This window comes from Mesocricetus auratus, unplaced genomic scaffold, assembly GCF_017639785.1.
Source record: "Mesocricetus auratus isolate SY011 unplaced genomic scaffold, BCM_Maur_2.0 Super-Scaffold_100025, whole genome shotgun sequence".
In the NCBI taxonomy this organism is placed as follows: domain Eukaryota; kingdom Metazoa; phylum Chordata; class Mammalia; order Rodentia; family Cricetidae; genus Mesocricetus; species Mesocricetus auratus.
Genome location: NW_024429206.1, coordinates 12,030,833 through 12,057,567, shown reverse-complemented (window position 1 = coordinate 12,057,567; position 26,735 = coordinate 12,030,833). Strand labels below are relative to the sequence as shown.

At 49.3% G+C, this 26,735-nt stretch overlaps 2 protein-coding genes across 2 annotated transcripts; both read right to left on the bottom strand.

Annotated features, from left to right (window-relative positions):
- Positions 1-1,999: 1,999 nt before the first annotated feature.
- On the bottom strand, positions 2,000-10,371 carry LOC106021986 (2'-5'-oligoadenylate synthase 1A-like). Its single transcript, XM_040731374.1, has 6 exons — positions 10,178-10,371; positions 8,273-8,561; positions 5,840-6,024; positions 4,344-4,576; positions 3,514-3,667; positions 2,000-2,351 (listed from the first exon to the last, which is right to left on the bottom strand). Exons 1-6 carry the CDS (start codon positions 10,358-10,360, stop codon positions 2,313-2,315), a joined length of 1,083 nt encoding a protein of 360 aa, XP_040587308.1. The 5' UTR covers positions 10,361-10,371; the 3' UTR covers positions 2,000-2,312.
- Positions 10,372-15,584: 5,213 nt separating this feature from the next.
- Positions 15,585-26,231, bottom strand: LOC121133963 (2'-5'-oligoadenylate synthase 1A-like). The gene is made up of 6 exons (XM_040731371.1): positions 26,021-26,231; positions 24,661-24,967; positions 22,430-22,611; positions 20,694-20,926; positions 19,690-19,843; positions 15,585-18,402 (listed from the first exon to the last, which is right to left on the bottom strand). Exons 1-6 carry the CDS (start codon positions 26,201-26,203, stop codon positions 18,289-18,291), a joined length of 1,173 nt encoding a protein of 390 aa, XP_040587305.1. The 5' UTR covers positions 26,204-26,231; the 3' UTR covers positions 15,585-18,288.
- Positions 26,232-26,735: the final 504 nt, after the last annotated feature.

The following is a 26,735-nucleotide window of genomic DNA, read 5'->3' as shown; positions in this document are numbered from 1 at the left end:
TGACACTTCCCTATCACACTCGCTCACTGAGGGAAGTTGAGGCAGGAATCTGGAGGCGGGACCTGAAGCAAAGCCCATGGAGGAGCCCTGCTTTCTGGCTTGCAACCCCTTTGCCACTCAGCCTGCCTTTTTTACACATCTCAGGTCCCCAGCTCATGGGTGGCTCTGCCTACTGCGGGCTGTCCCCTCCCACACCAACCACAGATCAAAAATGCCTCACAGGCCCTTCCACAGGACGACGCCATGGAGGCATTTTAGTTTTTGTTACCGTCTTCTCAAAATGACTCAGGATGACAACGAGGAAAAAATTAGAACGGGAGGTGAGAAAATAGGTAATTTAGATGGAAATGGTGGGGAAGGACGCAGAGGGGAGGGGATGAGAGAGAGTGAAAGGGTGAGGGGAGACGGCGAGGCGTGACTTCTCCCTGTGTAGCTGCTGGGAGGTTCCTCAATGGGGAGAGATGCCCACAGTTGCCACTTTCAGACCCCTGTGTCTGACTGCCATGTTGTGCAGGGTCATGCTTGCTCCTGACTGTGCCTGCCCGAGAGCCCTTTGACCCTAAGCACTGGGTTCATCCCTGCTCTTCCTTGGGTGCCGTGCGGGTTCTGACTCACAGTTCATGCTGGTCAGGGAAGTGGCAGGGCTTGATGACAGACACTTTGGGTTTCCATGTCCAGTCTTTAAATTTGAGCTCTGCCCAAGGTCGGGTGCTCCCTCCTCTCCAAGGGGAGGCATTGCTCTGTCCACCAGGGGTTCGTTGGGCCCCCAGGGAGTCACTTCATCTACTCTCGATGGGTTCAGCTCTGAAAGTCAATTCAGGTCCGTGACTGGGGGCTGACCCGCTGTGACAGCCACTGCCCGCATCCTCTAGACATCCCTGTGGTTCCTTCTAATGGCCCATGGTGGCTCATCTTCACGGCCAACTTCACCAGCCTTAGCCCCTCTGGGCACGTCTGTGAGGGCATGTCCAGAAATGTCTGCCGACTGCTTCCTTCACTGAATAACACTCCGTAACCTGTGTCACCCACCTCCCCATCTGTGGAGTATTGTCTGGATTCACAGGAGTTAAATGATGTTTGAGAAGATCAGTTATCAGAATGGTTGACTGACTTCTGACCAGGTTACCAAGACACACAATGGGGGAGAAGGGCTCTTCTGCAGGGGAATTGGGAAAGCTGGATCTCCACTGACGGGAACAAATCCCACCCTCACCTGGCCATGTGGGAAGGCCATCAGAAATGGAAGCTGAGGATCCTAAGGAAACAGAGGGCAGCTTAGTCACGATGACCTCGGCTGTTCTCTTGGCTCTGACAGCAAAACCACAGGCAACTCAGGATGACTTTTTTACATGAGGCCTCATGCATACTGGGTAAGGTAAGAAGCACTCTGCCACTGAGCCACAGCCTCAGCCTCTCACTGGAACAGCCCAGACAAGCCCCTCCCTGCTGAGCCACATCCCTGCTCAGCAAGTGTCCTCACAAGGGGTCATTCCATCATGGAGAAATGGGATGTGGCCTACATGTCTTCCGTGGGCTTGCTTTAGCATGGGTTACATGATGGCTGACATGATGGGTGCCCTTATCTTGGCAGGACACATGAGGGACCCCTGGGCACTGTTTATTCAAATCTTCTCTGTGTACCTGGGGGTATCTCAGAAGGGGCAACACTGGAATCATAGACCAGTATCATTGTGTCCAGCAGGGGCTCAGATAGATCACAAGGCAGAGTGTGATGTGTGCTGAGGTCTAGGGACAGGTGTCTTCTTACACTGCGGGACACTGGGGCTCCTGGTTCTCAGAAGTGAGAACTGAGTGAATGAGGGGTAGGAAGATCACACACACACACACACACATACACACACACACACACACACAGAGAGAGAGAGAGAGAGAGAGAGAGAGAGAGAGAGAGAGAGAGATGAGAGAGAGAGAGAGAGAAAGAGAGGAGAGAGAGCGCTGTACTTCTATGACCCTGCCCCTCAGAATTCACACACGCTCATGGCATCTGCTGTTGATTGTTGTTGATCAGACACTGGACAGAACCCTCCAACAGATACACAGATGGAGTCAGGCTTGAGTTCTCCCCTCCCTTCTGAATCTCTTGTCCCCCAGAGAACACTGTCAAGGATGAGGCAGATGAAGCAGACAGTGAGGAAGGCTGGCTGTGATGGGGTGGGATGGAAAGGAGGGCGGGGTCAGGAGCCTGGAGTCTGACCCCAGGTTGGACGCTCCCTCACTGGGGCCTTGGGCGGCATCCTGCACAGAGGAACGCATCCCTGACTCTGGCGCCTCCTGGGCAGGTGCTGCTGTGCTCACAGGAGGATGCATTCCTGAGGCTCTTCAGCCTCTGCCTATAACAGAAAACACACAATCATGTCAGCAGCCCTCATTCCTCCTAGGTAGGGGATGTAAATCAACCCTGACGGTGGGTACCATTATTGGCCACCTGGAGCACCTCAGAAAAAGGGACATCACATCTCCATGCTGGGAAGATGGCCATCAGGACATCTTTATGGTTTAGCTTACTGAGGGTACATGTAGCCCCATCTGAGGGTCCCACATCTAGTCACCTGTCTGCTGCAGGACAGACCTAAGGGCACAGCTGCCTCTGTCCTGTGTCCCCTCTCACTTCCTTCCTGCCTTTCTGATGTTTGGTGTTTGGTTCCAACCTCCCTGCATTCCTGCTAACCTCCATCCTGAGGCCTCGCATGGCATCATTGGTTGCCTAAAATAAAGGAGATCCCTGACCCAGGAGAGGGAAAGTTCAAATGCAGGTTCCTCCACACCACTTTGGCTGTGACACAGCCTCCCTGAGTCCCATTGGCCTCATGATGGTGATGCAGGAGGGATGGGCTGCTTCCTCGACCTGAGCACCGGCTTCAGAGCCCACAGGAATCCAGCCCCACCTCTCCTTAGCTGAGCATCCCTGAGTCAGTGGTTTCAGCTCTATGGTCCTCCTTTTCACTCCTTTTCTCTGTATGTTCAGTGTGTGGGTGCACCTGTGTGTATGAGAGAGAGAGAGAGAGAGAGAGAGAGAGAGAGAGAGAGAGAGAGAGAGAGAGAGAGAGAGAGAGACTGTGAGTATATATAAGTGTGTGATTTGGCAGTGAGTCTGTATGAGGGTGTGTGAGTGAGTTTTAGAGTTTATGTAAGTGACAGCATGTGTAAGTATACAAGTGTGAGTGTGTGTTAGTGTTGTGTGTGTGAGTGCATGTCTGCTTGTGCATGTCAGAGGGAAACTTGGAGGAGTTGGTCTCTCATTCTAACACAGGCTTCTAGGGATCAAACCCAGGTCACCAGTGTTGGCAGCACATGCTTTACCCACTGCGCCATCTTCCCAGCCTGGGAAATCTCTGAATGACGCTAAGATGTCTGTAAAACGAGGGGAGCAGCTGGACTCCCTAGGACTGTGGAGAGCTTTAGCAAAAGACCACATCTTTGTAGGAATAGTCTCCAGACAGATGGAGTGACCAAAGCTGTAAGCAAGGGGACAGGATGAGGATAGGGTCTCACCAACACAGGCCAGGAGCGCACTGGGGACTTTTCACAATTCCTAACACAGGGGTACTCCAGCCAGGCCTTAGCCTCTCCTGCCAGCAGCCACCAGCCCAATGGATTCCCGCCAGCCACATTCCTTGTTGGGTCAGTAGGGTCCAGGATCACAGGCCTGCAGAGCAGCATTCAGAGAGGGAAGTGACCAGCTGACCAGTGCCCCAGGTGCCACTGCACAGGGGCAGTGGAGGAGCCCAGCAGAGCACCCCTGTTCCAAGATTGTCCTGAGTCCCTGCCCCTCAGCTTTGGGCAAGCCTGGAGTGATGCTTTCCCATGACCTGGAAGGCCTGGGCTTTAATCCTCTGTTCTTTAGTATCTGTGTGTTCTGGGGCAGGTCCTCAGCTTCTCTGATCCTTGAGATGGGGAGAGTTCAACCAGCCAGAGTCAAGGGATAAGGTGTGAGGACTGAACACAACACAGGATCAAGACCTGTGTCAAGTCTTCTGTGATGTTTACATCTTATTAATTCAACACTGACCTTCCAAGCCCCACCACCCTTATGACTTCTGTTACTGCTGGAACATCTTAGTTCCCACTCCATGTACCCCCTCCCTCTGCTGTTTGGGTCTGGACAAGGTCAGGCCTTGGTCTCCCCATCTGTAGACAGGAGAGCCCATCCCTGCCTCCCAGGGATGCAGGTCCTCATATCAATCAGGTGACAGCAGGACAGTGACCAGCACCATGACAGGACAGGAGATGCCCCATTGACACAGAGCTCCCACCTCCCCATTTCCACACTGCTGCAGCCTGGACCTATCTTTGGGGAGCTGAGCCATGAGGGGACAGGCTACCTGTCTTTTCCAAGCTGTCTGAGCAGGTATTTGGAGACCTCCCGGTCTGGTAAGTCATAATATACTCTCCAGTAGATTCGAAGATGACTGTAGTTGGTGACCAGTTCCAAGACTGTCCGGAAGCCCCGGGCTGTGTTGAAGTCAAGGGCTCTACTCCCATGTTCCCAGGCATAGACTGTGAGCAGCTCCAGGGCATACTGTGGGGGCAGCGGCTCCCTCAGCTTCTCCTTACACTGAGAAGAGAAAGGCAATGAGAAAAACGGGGCTGTCAGCTGTTGTATGGGGGACACTTAGCGCGGGGTCAATACAGCTCCCACCTGATTTGGGCATTACAGGTTTCTTGGCTTTCAGCTACAGACAATCCTTTAGACTCAGTCTACCTGGTTGATATGGGGACTTGTGGTCCACAAAGACCTAGCATTTACCGCCAGTCACAGGAGGAGTCATGACATTGAGTGACAGCCAGGGAGTGAGGGTGGGGGCGGGAGAGCAATGATGCTCACTATTGAAGGTTTCTTCACAGGCTCTGAAATAACTGGGGAGGGGCTAGGGAGATGGCCCTGTGGGTAAAGTGCCCCCCTCCCTATGCAAAGCTCATTTCTCCAATGGCCTCACCCTCACAGCCTCAGTCACAGTGGAGACCCCCAAGACACTGAAGGTCCCCAGCATGTGACCACTGCCAAGGACAGCAGAGCGTGTGAACAGAGCTGACCTGAGCCTGTGAGGCCAGCTGTGTGCTGTGGATGCCAGAGCCCGGGAAGAACAGCTGTCCAGGCCCTGTGAGCTCAGAAAGTGGTGAGTCCCGGATGTCAGACCCCGGGAATTTTTCACTGATGCACTTGGTTTAGTTTTTATTGGATTATGACTGTGCCCTGCTTCTTCCCTCGAGGAGATTATTTGAGTTCTTAATTTTATAGGAGCCCACAGTTGAGAGACTCATCTTTGTAAGTGTTGGAATTAAAAAGAATTAATATTTTTGGTGCTTTTAAAGCCATATTGTGTTCCTGATGTGATATTGACATGAGATCTTAGAGATAAGCAAGAAAGGAAAGGTTATGGTTTCATATGGTGTGTTAGAGTATCAGCTTGAAAGTGTGTTATTTGTGAAGGTTAGTGTTTGACAATTAGACACCAGTTAGGGCCATATTGTAGGAAGGAACCTGAATCAAGATGACTCTATCATACTTGATACAGGTAATCTTTGGGTCATAGTCTTGATTAGTGATTGATGTGGCTGGTGCCATTCCTGTGTAGGTGACCCTGGGCTGTATGAGTGAGTCTTGGCGAGCCAGCCAGTGAGCAGAATTCCTGCATGGTCTCTGCTTCAGTTACTGCTCTGACTTCTCTTAATGAGCAACTATGCCTGGCATGTGTAAACAATTAAGACCTTTCCTTCCCAAGATATCACGTCTATAGAAAGCAAACTAGAATACCCATCTTCCTCTCTCTAACTGTGTCCGCCCCTTGTGGACACAGTGCCTAACCAGATGCCATACCAGTTGGTACCAGTGCTTGACCAGGCGGATGAGATTCTTCAGCCTGGGTGGACGATCCTTCAGAAAGTTTCGCTGGAGTTCCGTGAAACAGATGGAGAACTCGCCCTCCAGCCCCAGGGAGGTGCACACCCTGATGAGCCTTCCATAGATTTCTGGGTCAGGCCTGTGGTTGATTTCGACATCACCTGTGAAGGAGGCTTCACTCAGTTAACACCCCAGCCCTTCCCTGAGGTTCTTGGATCTATCTGGGGTGACTAGCTCACAGACTGTGGGGTTCAGTGAACAGGGCAGATTTTACCACAGCAAGCTTCACTCCCATACATTCATGTGCCCCACCACACCTCAGGACTGCGTACACCATGTGGCCCTGGAAATCCCTGCCTCCAACTAGTTCTTGTACAGTGCCTTCCTCACAGGTCTGGAGATACTGTTGGGAGAAAAGAGCTCACTGTCGTCACACACAAGAGGGATGCATGGCCATCTAATAATGGCCAACAATGCACTGGTGTCCAGTATGTTCTACAGGGTGTGTGTGTCCTGTGTGTACACTCCTGCTTGTGTCAGATTCACTGTGGAGCTGTCGGCTGCATTTGTATATCATGTGTCTTGTGCTAACAGGGTCTCTGTCCTATTTTTTTTTTTTTTCGAGACAGGGTTTCTCTGTGGCTTTGGAGGCTGTCCTGGAACTCGCTTGGTAGTCCAGGCTGGTCTGGAACTTACAGAGATCTGCCCTGCCTGCCTCTGCCTCCCGAGTGCTGGGATTAAAGGCGTGCGTCACCAACGCCCGGCTGTCTCTGTCCTATTTTGTGTGTATTGTGTTGGGAGTTTGTGAGGAGGTACATACATATGTACAAACCCCAGAGGGGGATATAAGGCATCTCTTGTCAATTTTTAAACCCAGGACAAACTGAGGTGCCTATTTAACATACCAAAATGGTCGAAGTGGGCAGGTTGGTTCTCCCCACATCCCTGAGTCCCTCCTGGCTGTCATACTCCACCCCCTACCCTGAACTCTCCAGGCCAGAGGGCTGGGCTTCTCTTCTCTGCCTACTCCAACCATCTTGGTCACCCACCCCGTTTGTACCTTTGTCCTCATGGCTGCTGCACCTGGTCTCCCTCTTCCCTTTCTTCCTTTGTCTCCCCCTCTGCCCACATGGGCCAGCTCAGCCTGGACATGTCCACTCTGGACTCTCCCAGATGTCCCGGCCTCTGGGTATGCTCTCCATTTTATCTGCAGTAAACTTTCTCCTCCACCATACCTAGGAGCATTCATGTCCATGCATTTCCTTTTATTTCTTTTTTTTCCCATTCATCTCTCCTCATTGTTTGTCACTTTGTCCCTTTGAGGCAGGGTTTCCATGTGAATATGGAGCTTGGCTTTCTCTGTCCCCCATAGTTCTGGGGTTACAGGTCCATGTGTCACTTCCTAAGTTTAGGTGGGTGCTGGGGATTTGAACTCAGGTCCTCATGCATGTGCAGCAATTGCCCTTATCCCTGATATGTCTCCCCAGCCACAGTGTTTTCACTGCGTGATTTTCTAATTTAATATCATGTTTGTTCAGGACCTGAGAGCAGCAGGATACTGCAGGTGTGTGTGTGTGTGTGTGTGACAGAGAGAGAGAGAGAGAGAGAGAGAGAGAGAGAGAGAGAGAGAGAGAGAGAGAGAGAGAGAGAGAGAGAGAGAGAGGAGGGTTCATCTTGTAGAGTAGATGGGCAGCAGGTTATGGAATAGATGTGGGTGTGTGCTGTGTATGCACATCTGAGTAAGTTAGGCAGGCAGTAGGCTGTGTCTTAGCTGTGTACGTATATGTGATCAGGGTTGCCACAGGCCATACCATCACGATCTGATATCGACACAGGGCACAATCACCTGCTGATGGAGTTGGGGAGGAGACAAGTCATATTATGCAGTGTCCCATAATGTGCATATTTTCAACTTCAGAACCCGGCACACAGTAGGGCTCATCGGCTAAGTCATCTTGGCTAGGGTTGTGGCTGGGGTCCTCTCTTGTGCTGTCCCCCACACTGTCATTTCTAGGGTGGTCCTTCTGTGGTGGCCCCCCTTCCCCACTGGAAAGCTGCCAGGGGCTGAGGAATCCATGACAAGACAGGCTCCATGGAGCCCCCCTCCCAGGCCCCTGCACAGGTCTGAGGTTTCCTATTCTCTGGGAGAAGATGCATCAGTTATTAATTTTCAGTTTAAGTCTACACATGTTCAGAAAGACAAAATCCAGAGTTAGGCACCATTATCACCAGTAAGGGGGCATCTAAGTTGCCTTCATCCCCTCACTGAGCCAGTTTGCCAGACAAGTATGCGCCCACGCGCGCACGCGCACACACACACACACACACACACACACACACACACACACACACGCACGAGCAGGGGATACAGGCAGGTGGAAGGGCAGGCTGGGGCTCTGACCGGCTCACCCAGGATATCATAGGCCGGCAGCACATCAAACTCCACCTCCTGCTGGAGCTCAGGGGATCTCAGCTTGAAGTTGAGCCCCTGGGAGTTGGGCCATTGTTCATCCTGGATCTCAAACTGCAGTTGAAACTTTTTCTCTTGCTGTAAAGTGCACAGATGTTTCTTGATTTCCTGGGTGAACTCTCTCTTCCGCTTTAACTGATCCTCAAAGCTGGTGAGATTGCTAAAGAACACCACCAAGTTGGCATCCGACCTGCCCTTCAGCTCGATGCCTTTTCCAAAGGAACCACCCTGAAAGACAGTGGTGAGAATGACAAGTGACAGACAGAGCCACGCCCAGCAGGCCAGACCCCCAACAGCACAGGGGTCCACCACCCAGGCAGATGGATGGATGGAGGAGGAGAGCCAGCACATGGACAGTGGAATACCAGTCAGCCCTGAAGAGTGCAACCAGGATCTCTGTAGGAAAACAGATGGTTCTGGATCTTCTCGTGGTATGAGAGATAAGCCAGACTCAGAATGACAAGTGTCAGTGTTTACCTGTAGAGTCTATATTTAAGAGAGTGTGTGTGTGTGTGTGTGAGTGAGAGAGAGAGAGAGAGAGAGAGAGAGAGAGAGAGAGAGAGAGAGAGAGAGAGAGAGAGAAGGGGGCAAAGAAGAGGTAAGGGAGGGGTCTAAGGAAGTGAGGAACAAGGAAGGGTAATGAGGGGAGACAAAATAGCACAGTTTTTTTTCAGGTGGAAACTAGATTTAACTGCACTCATGTGACATAAAATCAGAGATGATTCTGTACAGGGGAGGGCATTGGTAGTGGGCAGAAGGTGACAGTTCACACAAACATACAAAAGGGTTGTCAAGAGGTTAGCAAAATATTAAGGGGTGTACACTAAAAGTACACCACATGGATGCACGAAGACAGCCTGTAACAATATTTAAAATAAATGTAAGCCGAGAGGTGGTGGTGCACGCCTTTAATCCTAGCACTCGGGAGGCAGAGGCAGGCGGATCTCTGTGAGTTCGAGGCCAGCTTGGTCTACAAGAGCTAGTTCCAGGACAGTCTCCAAAGCCACAGAGAAACCCTGTCTCAAAAAACCAAAAAAATAAAAAAAAAATAAATGTAAAATACAATTGAGTTTAGAATGACAAAAGTTTTTTTAAAAAACAGTATCAAGCAATACAGCAGAGCGCCTCCCTAAATAAAATGCTGAGCACACTCACTAACACACTTGCATGTCACACTCACTGACACACTTGCATGTTGGGTCCCAGCCCCCATGGATCTCTGTGCAGTGCTTGTCAGCTGATAACCACAGTGTAGTCCTGGTTTACAGCCCCAGCCTTGCCCCACTGACATCAACATCTAGCACGAGGAAAACACAAACTCTTACACTTGGGGTTTCTCCACTGTGCAGTACATCTGTATATAAGGCTGCTCCCTCCTTGCAATAAAGACGGCATCACAGGCAGGCATTCTCTTAGCACAAATGGCCAGATGTCTCGTCTTTTAATTAAATTTCCAGGCCTCACCGGATACCTCGGACTTGCTCATGGCATGGGCGCCACGCTTGCACACCCCACAGAGTAGAGTTGGCACACAAGACCACATTTCAGTAGCCATCACAGTGATTGTGACATACTGCTGTCATGAGGTGCCACTTGACAGATGGGAAACACAGGAAATGATGGTCCCACCAGCCCAGTCATCTGTCAGGTGGATGTTATTGTGTTCTGTTCTGTACTCTGTGCCACATTCAACGTCTGCGCAGTCCTGTGCCTCAGCTGTGGGGCACACGGGAACACTGGGACACAGAGAAGGTAGGTAACTCACTCCCCACTCAGCGCTGCAGCCTGGCTCCTCAGGGTCCTCTCCCTCCCCACCGGGGTCAACTCAGGCTGAGGGAGCTCACCTTCACCACCTTGGAGACTTTCACTTTATGATCTGCGCCTCGGAAGCATCTCTCCCTCAGGAATGCACACACGACATCGATGGCCGCTGTGACCTCAGCACGGAATCTGGTGTCGGGAACAAGCTGGTCCTCTATGAACTTGTCCAGCTCTGTGGTCCGGGTGCAGCTGAGTCTCTGTGCCATGCTCGGGCCAGCCGTGTTTTCTGATTGCAGCACCTGCCTCTGGAGCCAGCTGACCCTTATCTCTCTAGCTGGTTTCTTTCCCAGGAAGGGTGGGACTATGCAGTCACACCCTACATCTGAGCTCTATGATTTCTGGGCTCTGTGACACTCTGCTGTTTACCAGCAGGGCAGTTCTTTGGTTTCTCAAACCCTCTTGGTGCAGGAAGCATTTCCAACATATTGTTTCTTGTTTTTCCCTTCTTGATCTTCTTTTGCTACTCAAAGAAAAATGGTTTTATAGTCTTCTAGGTGGTTATCAGCAATCAACACGGTTTGCTAAAATATGAAGAGCGAGTGAGAAACATCCTAAAGATGGCAGGCATCCAGGCTCACCACTGCTGTGGTGGGTGTGTGGCAGGTACCACAGGTCCACACTGGATCATTATAATGAGTTGTCTGCCCAGGCCATGGCGGGCTTGAAGATGAGCCTTCAGGTCTCACAGGTCCCTGTGTTCTGAGATGCACACCCTTGTGGCCATCATCCAAGGCACCATCCACAACACCTCCACTGCCCTCTGATGCCCACTCCATCTTTCCATCACAAAGGATGAAGAGTCCATATCTTTCTTTTTGTGGGATCTCACTATGTTGTCAGGATAGACGTGAACTTGGGAGTCTGCAGCTTTGTCCTCCTGACCACTGAGGCTACAGGGATCTGTCACTCTGTCCAGCTGTAACCACCTGCATTATCAGTCAGTTGCCACTCTCCAGTAATGTAGAGTGTTGACTTATGCCCAGGATGGATCACCATGAGGGAGGAGCCTGTCTCCATGCCAACCTCTCCCTACCCAGAAGGAGTGGGTGTCCATCAGGGCAGGAGGTCTACACTTGTGATCCAAGTCCTGGGAAGCTGACACAGATGATGAAGAGTTTGAGGCCAGCCTGGGCTACATGATGAGACCCTGTCTCTACAAACACATGTGCATGCACACACACACACTCACCCAAACTCACTCAAACACACAAACACACATACACACACACACCCTGAATCCCTGTTGGAAAGTCTGCAGCGAGCAAGGAATGTAAGACTGAGGAAATAGCGGGAACATTGACTCTGCCCATCGTTATGGCCACAACCACGGGTGACTTTAAGGTATTTTATTTTTAATGACTCAGAAGCTGCGGCTGTGCCAGTCTGGTCAGAGGCCCACAGCAAGGAGTCCAGTCTTCATGACCTGGATGGTAACAGAGGCTCCTTGATGGACAATGGCCATGACTGAGGGAACTGTGATGCTGAAGGCTCTGGGCACAGATGGCAGGATACAAGGACAAGTGACCCATTGAGGGTCCTGAGTAGTTCTGGTTGAGGGCAGCGTTAATTATGCTTTAAAACATTTTATTACATTTATTTCATTTCTGTGAACATGTGGGGTCAGAGGACAACTTGTAGGTGTCCCTACTCTCTCCTTCCACCATGTGTTGGACTCAGGCCATCCGGCTTGGCAAAAACCACCTGTACCCACTGAGCCATCTCCCAGACTCCTTAAGTTTGAGAAGGTTCTCATAGTTTTATATGGGTTAGCCTACAACATACAGCAATCCTCCAGCCACTTGAGTGCTAGGATTGTAGTATGCCACTACGCCCAGCTCTCCTATACAACTTCTATGTCCTCCTGGGTATCTTAAAGCCATCTGGTATGTCACCCAGCCCAATGAGGTCAATGTCCATGGTCACCCTGACTGATTCGGGGAGCACCCAGGTCATAGGTGTAAGAGCCATGTCTTTAACCCTCTTGGCCACATGTCCCCAGCTGTTTCTGGGGAAGCGCTTTATCTGTAGCCCCTTGGGAGGAATGGGCAGGCTCTACAAGAAGTGGCTTGTGCCTCATACAAGGCAACATAAAGTGGAATTAAGAATCCTCCTGGCCATTTTGTAAAATAGTCTTTGAAATCCTCATTATATATGTTTTTTTTAATCAAATTCACCCTCCATTCTCCCCCCAACCTATGGTCCACCCATCTCCCCTCCCAATTTCATGTCACCTTTTTAGTGAATAAATCAGTGAATTCAATTAGTGGTGTGAGGACATCCACTTGAATGTGGGCAACCTGCCAGCCCAATGTCGAATGTCTCAGTCATACTCGGGAGCCAGCAGCCTCAGACCAGGGCCCATCCTAATGGCCATCATTTAGCACAGTTTGTTAATAAGATGCCACTGAGCCCTGAGACTTAGACCTCAGTCTCTTTTGGAGAAAGGCAGGCATGTCCCAGCTCCTTTGTGTCTCTCTGGACCTGCGCAGGCCGGTAGCCCTGGACCCGGCTGATCCTACAGGAAGTGCGGGTGCTAGGAGATGGGTGAGCGGGGAGGCAGCTGAGCTCGCTGCTCTAAACGTGAACAGATCCCCAGGGCTCGCAGGCCCAGGATGTGCCCACAGCACTGCTTCCCCCACATCTCACCCCAAACCTTGTACACAGCTCTGAACCCCCTTAGCTCCTTCCCCAGCTAAAGTGACCACGCAGACCAAGGAAGTCTGGTTCCTAATGTGGGCTTGGTCCTTGAAGAAGGTAAGAAAGTTGTTTTTTTTTTTTTTTTTTTTTTTTTTGGTTTTTTGAGACAGGGTTTCTCTGTGGCTTTGGAGGCTGTCCTGGAACTCACTTGGTAGTCCAGGCTGGTCTCGAACTCACAGAGATCCGCCTGCCTCTGCCTCCCGAGTGCTGAAGAAAGTTGTTTTTTAAATAGAAATTAGGGGTAGGAAACTCGGGCCTCTCACAGTAAAGGGTGAGAGAATAGAATTAATAAACGAGAGAACAGAATTAATATGGTAGAGTTGTTTTATTTAGTTTTAGTTTAGTTTTGTTTTCTTTTTAGTCTTTGGTCTTTGGGGGCCCATCACCCAGCTCCCTAATAAACACACAGACCAATTCTTACTTATGAATGCCTAGCCTTAGATTGGATTATTTATTTATTTATTTATTTTGGTTTTTCGAGACAGGGTTTCTCTGTGGCTTTGGAGGCTGTCCTGGAACTCGCTTGGTAGTCCAGGCTGGTCTCGAACTTACAGAGATCCGCCTGCCTCTGCCTCCCGAGTGCTGGGATTAAAGGCGTGCGCCACCAACACCCGGCTAGATTGGATTATTTCTAACAAGCTTTTCTACATTAAATTATCCCATCTACCTTTTACCTTTGGCCTTTTTTCTCTCTCTACTTTGTTACCTTTCTTTACTTCTTACTCTGAGGCTGGCTGTGTGGTGGCCCCTGGCTTCCTCCTCTCTTCTCCTTTTCTTGCTCCTCCCTCTTCTATTTCTCCTCCTATTTATCTCTCTGCCCACCAGCCCCACCCAGCCTCTCCTGCTATTGACCAATCGGATCTTTATTAGATCTATCAGGTGTTTTAGACAGGCACAGTAACACAGCTTCACAAAGTTAAACAAATCCAACATAAAAGAATGCAACACATCTTTGTATCATTAAACATTCCACAGCATAAACAAATGTAATGCACTTAACTAATAATGAACAATAATCTGTGCTTAAATATCCCAAGAAAGGGAAAAATAAAATCCATGTTGATTAAATTTAAAAAAAGAGAGTGACAGTGACAGAGAGAGAAAGAATGTTCTGGTAGACATGAGATGGCACCACAATATACCCTGCTGCGGCTTGTCTTCCAAATCAGCCACTTGGGCTCTGCCCTCCTATGCATCTGACTGGATTCACAAAGCCCTCTGGCCCGAGTCCCAGCAGTTGGAAAGCAAAGAGAGGCCCCTGCGATATCCTGAGTTTAATAGAATAGTAGGCGGGGGTTCTGTTGCATGAGCCAACTCAGCTGTCCCAGAACTTGAGAGTGTCCTTGTTGTTTGTGTGCCTGGTTTCTGTTGTGTTTAAATGTGTTCTTGTTTTTCCCCAAAGCAGGAATAACACAGTATTAGAGGTCTTTTCATGGAGAAAATTAAAATGGGACCAACTTCTGGAAGGGGAACACTTACAATTAGGATGTAAAGCCGGGCTATGGTGGCGCACGCCTTTAATCCTAGCACTCAGGAGGCAGAGGCAGGCGGATCTCGGTGAGTTCGAGGCCAGCCTGGTCTACATCGAGTTCCAGGACAGCCTCCAAAGCCACAGAGAAACCCTGTCTTGAAAAACAACAAAACAAAACAAAAACAATTAGGATGTAAAGTATGTAAGCCAGTACTGTTTATATTCCCTGGCTATTGGTCCTTTGAATGGCACTAGAAGAAACCATACTGAGTGAGGTAACCCAGTCACAAAAAGAAACATGGTATGTACTCACTCATTTATGACATTTAGACATGAATCAAGGGAGTGCCAGCATACAATCCCACTGCCAGAGAGTCTAGGAAACAGAACCTTCATCCAGCAATTGATGAAAGCAGAGGCAGATACCCACAGACAAACACTGAACTGAACTCCTGGAATCCAGTGACAGAGAGAGAGAACTGATGGGCAAAGGAGTTAAGACTGGGCTGGTTTAACCCACAGAAACAGCTGACCTGAACAAGGGGGGAGCTCTTGGACTCCAGATTTATGGCTGTGTGGAAAGCATGGGACTGACCTAGACCCCCTGAATATGGGTGTCAGTGAGGAGGCCTAGGTAATCTTATGGGGCCTTGGGTAGAATTTATCCCTGGCATACAAATAGACTTTGAGTGCCCACGCCACAATATGGGAGGCTCTCTCAGCCAGGACTCTTGGGGGGAGGGCCTAGGCCCTGCCCTGGATGAAATGACAGTTACTGGAGGCCCACCATGGAGTGCCTCACTCTCCTTGGGGATCAGAGTGGAGATTGGGTGGGAGGCTGGGGGACCTGGTGGGGAAGGCAGTTGAGGAGGGGAGGGAGAGGGAGCTGGGATTGACATGTGAAACAAGATTGTTTCTAACCTAAATAAAAAAATAATTTTAAAAAATTGACAGATCAGCCTTGTGTTGGTGGTGCACGCCTTTAATCCCAGCACTAGGGAGGCAGAGGTAGGCAGATCTCTGTGAGTTCGAGACCAGCCTGGTCTACAGAGTAAGATCCAGGACAGGCTCCAAAGCCACAGAGAAACTCTGTCTTGAAAAACCAAATAAAAATGAAAGATCATACTAGCATGATACTCCAGTTCTATAATAGTCACTACCAAAAATCTGATGAAGATTAAAAAAATACTTCATGGGTATTACCTAAAGTTGCATCTAAAAGTCCTACAGAGATTGCCCTTTAATGCTTTTGTACAAGGCTCTTCCAAAGGAGGAGTATATATTTTATACACAAGTTCCACCTGATATCCACTCCAGATTGTACAGTTCTAAAGATGTAACTTCCTACAGCCCATCAGCTTGTACTGGATAGTTCTCAGCCACTGGATATTTTAACTGACTCATGTATAAACTAGCACATGAGGATAGAGATCTCTCTCTGCTCTATGTAAACCCTTTATCTTAAAATTCCAATTGCTTGGGGATGGTCAAAAAACATGTTGTGTAAATGGAGTACTTAATTGGTCTAGATAATAAAGAGTCAGAGTCAGAAGTAGAGGGAAACGCTGAGAGATCAGAGAGAAGGAGCAAGCCACAGAACACTTTACCTCCCTAGCATCTGAGCAGACAGGAAAGAGATTTCCTGTTTCTCCCTGCTTATATCCTGTTTCTGCCCAGCTACCTCACTTCCTGACTGTACAGACCTCCAGACCTCTATGGTTAGCTAGTAGCAGGCTCTATTCTCTGACCCTCAGACAGGCTTGATTTGTACAAGCAAGATATCCCCACAATTTAGTTTAAAACTTATATCAAAAGGTTGATCATTAAATTGTACATACGTAATTTTGATTTGCTACAGTATACTACATACATGGTTTGACTCTCATTTAGAAAAGTGGGTGTACTACAAGATACAGCATAAAATTGATGTTTTCAAATGGCAGCCACATGGCTACCTCTATCTTAGCTGATGCTTCATCAGGATGAAAAGGACCATGTGCCTGGCATCCATCCTTACTAGGGATAAAGAGCACATGCCACAGAACTTCACCATTTGATCAAAGTCACACATGGTATAAAGCCTTCCGGTTATTATTATTATTTTTTTTTTTTGGAGACAGCATTTCTCTGTGGCTTTGGAGCCTGTCCTGGAACTCTCTCTCTCTCTGTAGACCAGGCTGGTCTCGAACTCACAGAGATCTGCCTGCCTCTGCCTCCCGAGTGCTGGGATTAAAGGCATGTGCCACCAACGCACAGCTTCCGGTTATTATTATATCTCCTTTTAGACTATGAAGGCAACCACAGGTCTCCCAGGATATTTTGAATTAGGGTGGATTTTTCTATGATGATGAATTCCTAAGGTTATAAATGTATACTCAGGTTAACAAAAGCTAACTTAGAGATGTATGTCTGAGGGCTTATGTCTCTGGCAACACCAGGCTTGTAGAAAATTTTAAATAAGTAACAACATAATGTGGATAAATAAGGACTAAATTCCTAAGTCTATTCAGGCTAGTGGAAACTAACTTAAAAGATAATATCTAACTTCTTTGTCTCTGCTACTGTATTAAAGTTTTATTTTTTGATTGGTTTAAAGTTTTATTTTGATGCTTCAATTCAATTGTTTTATTATTTATTTATTTTTGGTTTTTACGAGACAGGGCTTCTCTGTATTGTTTTGGAGGCTGTCGGTCCAGCCCGGCCTCGAACTCACAGAGATCCGCCTGCCTCTGCCTCCCGAGTGCTGGGATTAAAGGCGTGTGCCACCAACGCCCGGCAATTCAATTGTTTTAGACTCAAACTTAACAAGAGAAAAAATACAGAATGCTAACATTATAAAAGATATTAAGGGGCTGGAGAGATGGCTCAGAGGTTAAGAGCATTGACTGCTCTTCCAGAGATCCTGAGTTCAATTCCCAGCAACCACATGGTAGCTCACAACCATCTACAACTCAATCTGGTGCCCTCTTCTGGCATGTAAGCAGAACACTGTATATGTAATAAATAAATAAATCTTTTTAAAAAAGATATTAAGTAGTTGTACAGTGTTAAAGATAATTAAGATATACAAGTTAACGGTCAGCCATCCCTGTGGGGTATGTAATAAGTGCTTAATAACTACATCTAGTTGAAACATGGACACATACTTATTCTTCTGTGGTTCATCTCTCAAATGCATATGACATCTAACTTGGGAATCCATTCAACCAATAATTTTGGGGGACTGGTCTTAGGGTGTGGCTTCTGTGTGTGGAGGTGATCTCTTAGAGAAAGAGGAGGGGTCTCTCTTGCTCTTGTGTGGTAGCTGGAGATCTGATCACAGTTTCCACCAACCCCAGGGCAGAACAGAAGATCAAAGCAGCTGTCTACCTTACTGTTATTCATGAGTGTTCCCCAACAAATATTTGATTTCCTTTCTCTAGGCTCACATACCCCCAACTACAGGCATCTGCTGTGGTTTACTGTTGTTGATCAGTCATTGGACAGAACCTTCCAACAGATACACAGATGGAATTCAAGTTTGAATTCTCCCTTTCCTTCTGAATCTCTTGTCCCCCAGAGAACCCTGTCAGAGGATAAGGAAGATGAGGAAGGCTGACTATGATGGGAGATCATGGAAGGGAGAGGGAGCAGGGGTCAAAAGCCAGGAGTCTAACTCTAGGTTGGACACTCCCTCACTGTGGCCTTGGGCAGAGTACCTCTTCTATATGAGGTACTTAAGAGTTCAGGACCTTGCACATGGACACCCGCTCCCTTGGGCAGCATCCTGCTCTCTGGTGAAGTCCTGCACAGAGGAGCACATCCCTGACTCTGGAGCCTCCTGGGCAGGTGCTGCTGTGCTCACAGAAGGACGCAAGCTCTGTTCTCCTCCATCTGGGGATGGAGGGAAGGCAGTGCACATGAGGCCTACACTGCAGCCACCCCAGCATGAAGGCCGGAGGATGGCGAGCTCCAGGCTAGCCTGGGCTATGCAGAAGAAGACCATAAAACAATAAAATGAAACAAAACCAACAAAAATAAACAGAGGTTGCGAAAAAAATTATTCTCCTGGTTCTCCTGATGTGGCATGTCAACCTCCGTCTGCAATAGAAAACACACAATCTTGTCAGGTGCCAGAATTTCTTCTTGGAAGGGGGTGCAAATGAGCTCTGAGAGTGGGCACCATGATGACATCAGAGACACTCAGAAGGAGGACAGCACAGCCCCATGTTGGGGACATGGCCATCAGGACATTTTTGGGGGGGCTTAGCAGGTTGAAGGTGTATGTAGCCCCCCCCCCCAGAGATCTCAGTGAGTAACAGATCTGCCAAATGGAAGACAAGGCCCAGCCACCTGTGTGCTGTATGACAGTAGTAAAGGCCACAGCTGCCTCCCACCTGGGGCCCTTCTCATTCTTTCCTGACCTGAGGTTTGCCTCCCTCGTTCCTGCACCCAAACTAAGTGCCACCCTGAGTCCACATACGACATCATCAGTTCAGAAAGACTCCTGCCCAACCAGAGGAAAAAAATCCAAGTGCAGGTCCCTCTGTGTCTCTTTGGCTGTGAAACAGCCTCCCCACCCCCCAGTCCTATTGATCACATAATGATGAGAAAGGAAAGATGGGAAGCTGGGCTGCTTCCTGGACCTGAGCACTGGCCTCAGAGTCTATGGGATTCCCAGCCCCACCTCTCCTTAGCTGAGCATCCCTGAGCCAGTGGTTTCAACTCTATTGCCCTACTGAACTCTGTGTGTGTGTGTGTCTGTGTCTGTGTACATGTGTATATATTTTTGTGTTTGTGTGTGTACAATCTACAGAAAATGCAGTTCTCCTCAAGTGCTGTCCACCTTGGCATTTTGAGTTGTTTTAGACTGGAGTTCCCCAACTACACTATGCTCCCTCACCAGGGAGCCCAGGGTCCTGCCATTCATGCTTCCCAAAATTGGAATGTCAAGTTCATGTCTCCATGTCTGACTTATTTACATGGTTCTGGAGATGGTATCAGGCTCCTTATCCTTACTTACTTGGCAAGAGTTTTATTGACTGAGCCATATCCCCAGTCTGAGCCTCTTCTCTCATTAGAAAGAGATGGATTTTATTAAGTAAAACTTATAGAGCCCTAGTTTGGGTCCAGTGAGTCACTGAATGATAAAGAACACAGGACAGAGCCTGAACACAAAGCAGACAATCAGGGCAGAGGCTGTCATTCCTTAGGACTCTGGGTGACAGGGACGCTACAAGGGTGATGTGACAATCTGAGATCACAATGACTGTAAAGCAAGCAGTGTGGCATGAAGACCTACAATCCTGGGCACCTTTGTAATATTCTTGACATAGATGAAGTGACCCAATCTGTGTTCAAGGGGACAGGATGATGACAAGGTCTCACCGGCACATCCCAGGAGCGCACTGGGGAGCCATCCCAGTTTTCAAAGCATGGGTATTGCAGCCAGACCATAGCCTCCTCTGCCAGCAGGCACCAGCTGTTTGAGTTCAAACCAGCCACGTTCCTTGTTGGGTCAGCCGGGTCCAGGATCACAGGCCTGCAGAACAACATTTAGAGAGGGAAGTGACCAGCTGGTCAGTTCCCCAGGTGCCACTGCACAGGGACAGTGGAGGAGCTCAGCAGAGCGCCCCTATCCCAAGGATGTCCTGAGTCCCAGCCCCTCAGCATGGAGCAAGCTTGGAGGCATCTTTGTCCATGACTTGGAAGGCATGGGATCCAGTCCTCTAGACTTTAGTAGCTCTGTGTCCTGGGACAGGTCCCTCAGCCTCTCTGATCTGTGAGATGGGGAGCCTCAAAAATGGGGTGTTAAAGCCGGGCGTTGGTGGCGCACGCCTTTAATCCCAGCACTCAGGAGGCAGAGGCAGGTGGATCTCTGTGAGTTCGAGGCCAGCCTGGTCTACAGAGCGAGTTCCAGGACAGCCTCCAAAGCTACAGAGAAACCCTGTCTCGAAAAACCAAAAAAAAAAAAAAATGGGGTTTTAAAGCTAAAGACAACACAGTTTGAAGACATGCCCTTACCTTGGATGACAGTTTTACTGTATTGGTTACAGTTAATTAGTCTAGCACTGTTCTTCTATGCCTCACAGTCCTTATGGTACTGTTACAGCATGAATATCTCAGTTCCTGCTCCATGTATCCCGGCCTCCCTCTGCTATTTGGGTATGCACAAGGTCAAAGCCTTAGCCTCCCCATCTGCAGGTAGAAGAGCCCATCCCTGCCTCCCAGGTCTGCAGGTCCTCATGTCAATCAGGTGACAGCAGGACAGTGCCCAGCACAGTGACAGGACAGGAGATGCCCCATTGACCCTGAGCTCCCACCTCCCTATCGCCACACTGCTGCAGCCTGGTCCTCCCTGTGGGGAGCTGAGCCATGAGGGGACAGGCTACCTGGCTCCACTGAGCTGTCTGTGCAGGTATTTGGAGACATATTGGTATTGAAAGTCATAATACACTGTCCAGTAGATTCGAAGCTGCCAGTACTTGGTGACCAGTTCCAAGACTGTCCTGAAGCCCCGGGCTGTGTTGAAGTCAGGGAATCCACTCCCACGTTCCCAGGCGTAGACTGTGAGCAGCTCCAGGGCATACTGTGGGGGCAGCGGCTTCCCCAGTTTCTCCTTACACTGAGAAGAGAAAGGCAAAGAGAAAAACGGGGCTGTCAGCTGTTGTATGGGGGACACTTAGCACGGGGTCAATACAGCTCCCATTGCATTTACTGGCACACAGCCACACCCATTCATGTAGTCAGTCTGTGTATGTCCCTGTGCTACAGGAAAGGACTGGGTGGTTGAGACAGAGACTGTGAGGTCCACAAAGACTGAGCATTTACCAGCAGACACAGGAGGAGTCATGACTTTGAGTGACAGCCAGGGTGTGAGGGTGGGGGCGGGAGAGCAATGATGCTCACTATTGAAGGTTTCTTCACAGGCTCTGAAATGACTGGGGAGGGGCTAGGGAGATGGCCCTGTGGCTAAACTGTCCCCAGGCAAGCCAGGGAGTTCAGGTCCATCCCCAACATGAACATGAATGTCAGGCTTGTGGGGAAGCTGACTCATAATGCCAGTGTAAGTGGAAGGAAATGGGGTCCCCAGGGCTCTAGGGTGGTCCAGAGCTGCTGACTCAGCACACTGTGTGCTCAAGTGGGAGACCCTGCCTGGATATAAAAGATGGAGAGTGACAGAGGACCTGGCCTTGCTCTCCAGTCTCCACATGCTTATGCACACACGTGCACACACGTGCACCCACAGGCATGTGCTCCCAGGAATAGGCACACATGTATCCACACCAGATACGCCTCACAAACATATTAAAAACTCCAGAAATATTGCCAAATGGATGCTTAAGGAAAACATAGCTTGCTGGGTGGGGTTGGCACATGCCTTTAATCCCAGAACTTGGGAGGCAGAGGCAGGTGGATCTTTGAGAGTTCGAAGCAAGCCTAGTCTAATGAGCGAGTTCCAGGACAGCCTCCAAAGCAATACAGAAAAACCCTGTCTCGAAAAACCAAAAAAAAAAAAAAAAAAAAAAAGAAAAGAAAAGAAAAGAAAAGAAAAGAAAAAGAAAAAGAAAAAGAAAAGAAAACCATAGCTTGAAACATCAGGAAAATTAAAGCCATAGTAATTAACAGTGCATGCTTAAAAAACAAATAACAAACTAGAAATCCACAGATAAAGTTGCGTGTGATGGTGTACACCTTTTATTCCAGCATTAGGAGACAGATGTTGGCAGATCTGTGAGCTGAAGGCAAGCCTGGTCTACATAGTAATTTACAGGACCCTGTCTCAAAATAATGCAAGAAAGAAAGAGAAATCCAAGATCAGAATGACACTTGAACAATGAATTAGATGCCGCCGAAGAGTGACTTAGTTGACTGGAAACTGGACTAGAAGAAATCATCCATAGCAAGCATGGAAATTCCTCCTTCCTCCCAGGTCCTCTCTCCCCTCCTTCTCCCTCCTACAACGTCACCCTCCCTTGACTTCCCCCTTCACCCCTCCATTCTCTCTCTCCCTTCCCACCACTCCTTCCCTTCCCTCTTGCTCCTCATTTTCCTCCTCCTCATCACCCCTCCCGTTCTCCACACCCTGTGAAGATGGAGCCCACAGTGGATATTCCAGAGGCCATACCAGTTGGTACCAGTGCTTGACCAGGCGGATAAGATTCTTCAGCTTGGGTGGATGATGCTTCAAGAAATTTCTCTGGAGCTTCGTGAAGCAGGTGGAGAACTTGCCCTCCAGCTTCTTGGAGGTGCACTCCCTGATGAGGTCAGCGTAGATTTGGGGGTTAGGCTTGATGTGGTTGAGTTGGCCTGTAAAGAATCTTCATTTAACAAACACCCAGCTCTTCTCTGGCGTTCTTGGGTCTATCTGGGTTGACAGGCTCACTGGCTATGGGGTTCAGTGAACAGGGCAGATTTTACCATGGCAAACATCACTCCCATACATTCATGTGCCCCACAACACCTCAGGACTGCATACATCATGTGCTCCTGGAAAATACCTGCCACCAACTGGTCCTAGTACAGTGCCTTCCTCACAGGCCTGGAGACAGTGGTGGGAGGCAACAGCTCACTGTGGTCACACACAGAGGGATTCATGGTCATCTAATAATGGCCAACTATGCTCTGGTGTCCAGTACCTTCTGCACAGGGCTTGTCACGTGTGTACACTCCTGCTCGTGTCAGATTCACTGTGGAGCAGTCTGCTGCATTTGGACATCATGTGTCTCGTGCTTACAGAGTCTGTCCTGTGTTTGTATGCTGTATATATTGTTTGTGTGTGTTTGAGAAGAAGTGCACATGTATGTTTAGAGGCCAGAGGATGACATAAGGTGTCTCCCTTTATAGTTTGTCATCTTCTCCCTTCGCAGGGTCTCTGTGAATGTGGATCTTGGCTGGCATCCAGCAGGCCACAGAGATTCTCTGTCTATGGCCATGTAGGGCCTAGGTGATGGTCAATGTGTGGTCCTCTCTGTGTAGGTGGGTGTTGGGGATTTGAACTCAGGTCCTCATTGTTGTGTAGCAATTGCCCTTTTCCCTGAGCTGTTTTCCCTGTCACTGTGTTTTCTCTGGATGACTTTCAATACCACATAACTTAGTATCATGAGGCTTTGTTTGTCTAGTCCTGAGAGCAGCAGGGTGTGTGTGTGTGTATGTGTATGTGTGTGTGTGTGTGTGTGTGTGTGTGTGTGTGTGTGCACATTTGAGTAGACTACGCAGGCAGCAGGTTGTGCTTTAACTGTGTACATTTATGTGGCCATGGTTGTGGCAGGCTATACCATCAGGATTTGATGTTGGCACAAGACCAAATCACCTACTGATGAAGCTGGGGACACATCCAGACATGTCATTCAGCGACCCAAGGAATTCTCTCTCTCCTGTGCTTATTTTCAATTTCAGTGCACAGCACACAGTAGGACTCATCAGCTAAGTCATCTTGGCTAGGGTTGTGGCTGGGGTCCTCCCTTGCGCTGTCCCCCACACTGTCATTTCCAGGGCGGTCCTTCTGTGGTGGCCCCCCTTCCCCACTGGAAAGCTGCCTGAGGCTGGGGAGTCCTTGACAAGACAGGCTTCTGGGGAGCCTCCCTCCCAGCTCATTTCTGGATCACCCACTCTGGGCCCCTCCACTCTGCAGGGGTCTAAGCCTCTTGCAGCTTCCCACAGCATGCTGCCTGCTCCTACTCCCAGGCTGGCCTCCCTGTCCCGGCTGCCTGACATCTGTACTGTTTCCATGGCTCTCCTAAGCCCAGGGCAAGTGGTCTGGTCTCTAAGTTTGTAGCAGCAGTTCTCACAGTGGACAAGAGGGGGTGCTGTGTCCCCAAATGTAAAGCCCAAACTATTCTCTCAGCTCCCCAAGCTCCTACTGTGCTTTCAGGGGTGTTACTGGTTGTCTTTGGGTAGAGTTGGGCAATACAGACACACACACACACACACACACACACACACACACACACACACACACACACACACCCGAGTGAGGTCCTGAAAGCATTTTATAGCCACAAGTCCTCTCCTACAGACGCCTCCTACATGTCTAGGCAACCGTCCCGACCCCTGTGTGCACCCAATACACATGCCGAGGCTCCGGCTTGCCCCAGGTTCTGTGTGCAGCTGCATCCCAGCACACTCCACCTGACCCCAGCTGCACGCTGCAGCCGCCATGAGGGTGGGCCAGCAACCTCCAGATCAGCCTCTCAGCAAAAGCAGACTCCTAAGTGACAAACATCCAAGAGTGGACTCTGGTCTTCACCCACACCTGTAAACGTGAGCATAGATCTGTACACATGTGAACACCCCCTGACACACACACACACACACAGAAAGAAATGGCAGAGAGGATGACAGCTCTGACTGGCTCACCCAGGACATCATAGGCCGGCAGCACATCAAACTCCACCTCCTGTTGACGCTGGGGGGAGCTCAGCTTGATGCTGAGTGCCCTGAGGTTGAACAACCATAAAATGTTGAACCAGCATGCAATGTTGGACCAGCATGAACTCTGAACCTCAAACTTCACCCATATCTCCCTCTCTCTCTGAAAGTTGTAAAGCTGTTTCTGAATTTCCTGGATGAACTCTCCCCGTCGCTTTAACTGATCTTCAAAGCTGGTGAGATTGTTAAGGAACACCACCAGGTCGAGGGCTGTGCCTTTGCCCAAGGAGCTGCCCTGAAAGACAACAATGAGAATGACAGGCAGCAGAGCCACGCCCAGCAGTCCAGACCCTCACCAGCCAGGGGTCCACCATCCAGGCGATGGATGGATGGAGAAAGCCAGCCCATGGGCAGTGGAATACTAGTCAGCCCTGAAGAGTGAAATCAGGATCTATGTAGGGAAATAGATGGTTCTGGATCTCCTCATGGTACAGAAGATAAGCCAGACTCAGAATGGTGAACATCAGTGTCTAGATTTAAATATGCCTGAGAGAGAGAGAGAGAGAGAGAGAGAGAGAGAGAGAGAGAGAGAGAGAGAGAGAGAGAGAGAGAATGCTGTCTGTGTGTCTGTGATAGAAGAGGGACTATGTAGGGACCTAAAGGAAGTGAGGAGCAAGGATGGGTAATGGGGGAGAAAACAGCACATGCTCTCTGATGTGGGATCTGGATCTAGCTGCACGCAGGCGCCGTGCCATCAGAGAGACCTTCCAGGGAGGTCAGTGTCTGGGGTGGATGGTAGTGGGAGAGATTTACTGTGAGTAAATCAACACAGACACGTCAAATATTGTCATGATCCCATTGTTAGCAGACTGTCAAGGGAATACACCACATGCTGGCCTGAAGACAGCCTGTAACAGTATTGAAAAGTCACAGAACAAAAGCTTAAATCATGAGAGTTGAATTCACAAAAAAATCATTTTTGAGAAAATAATACTGAGAAGAGCCTCCCTAAATAAAATGCTGAACACTCTCACTAACACATTCGTACATCCCACAGGGTTGACATTACAAAATGACATTTCTATAGCCATCACAGTGACTGAGTTAGGTATCGTTGACAGGAAGTGTCATTTGACAGATGGGGACATTGGCAATGAGGTTGCAACAGTCCAGCCATGCAGCAGGCTGGCTCTCTGCTCTGTTCTATACCCTGTACCACAACTGGGGGGCACACGGAACACTGGGACACAGAGAAGGTGAGTAACTCACTCCACACTCATGGCTGCAGCCTGGCTCCTCAGGGTCCTCTCCCTCCCCACCGGGGTCAGCTCAGGCTGAGGGGGCTCACCTTCACCACCTTGGAGACCCTCACAGGGTGGGTGGCACCTCGGAAGCATCTCTCCTTCAGAAAAGTGCACATGATATTGATGGCTGCCTTGACCTCACCACAGAAGCTGGTGTCAGGAAGGAGGTGGACCTCTATGAACTTGTCCAAGTCCCTGGCCCGGGTCCTGCTGAGTCCCTGCTCCATCCTCGGTCAGCTCTGTCTTCTGACTGCAGCACAGCCTCTGGAGCAGCTGCTCCTTATATCCATAACTAGTTTCTCTTTCCTAGAAAGGGTGGGGCTATGCCAATTAGCCCTCTGCCTCTGAGGTTTATGCCTTCTGGACTCCCTGACTCTCTGGTGTTTCACAGTAGGCTGTGGACAAGAAGGAATGAAGCATTTTAAAGACATTGTCTCTTGTTCTTTTTTTTCCTGGTAGTCTGCTGCTACTGAAAGAAAAATGGTTTTATAGTCTCCTAGATATCTAACAGCAACACACACATGTCACTAAAACATGAAGAACAAATGACAAACAGCCTAAAGATGGCTGGCACCCAGTTTCACCACTGCTGTGGTGGGTCTATAAGAGGTGACTGCCCAGGACATGGTGAGCTTGAAGTTCAGTTTTCAGGTCTCACAGGTCTCTGTGTTCTGAGATAGCCCTTGTGGCCATCATCCAAGGCACTGTCCACTGCCCTCCAATCCCCCCATCTGTCCATCACAAAGGATGAAGGGTTCA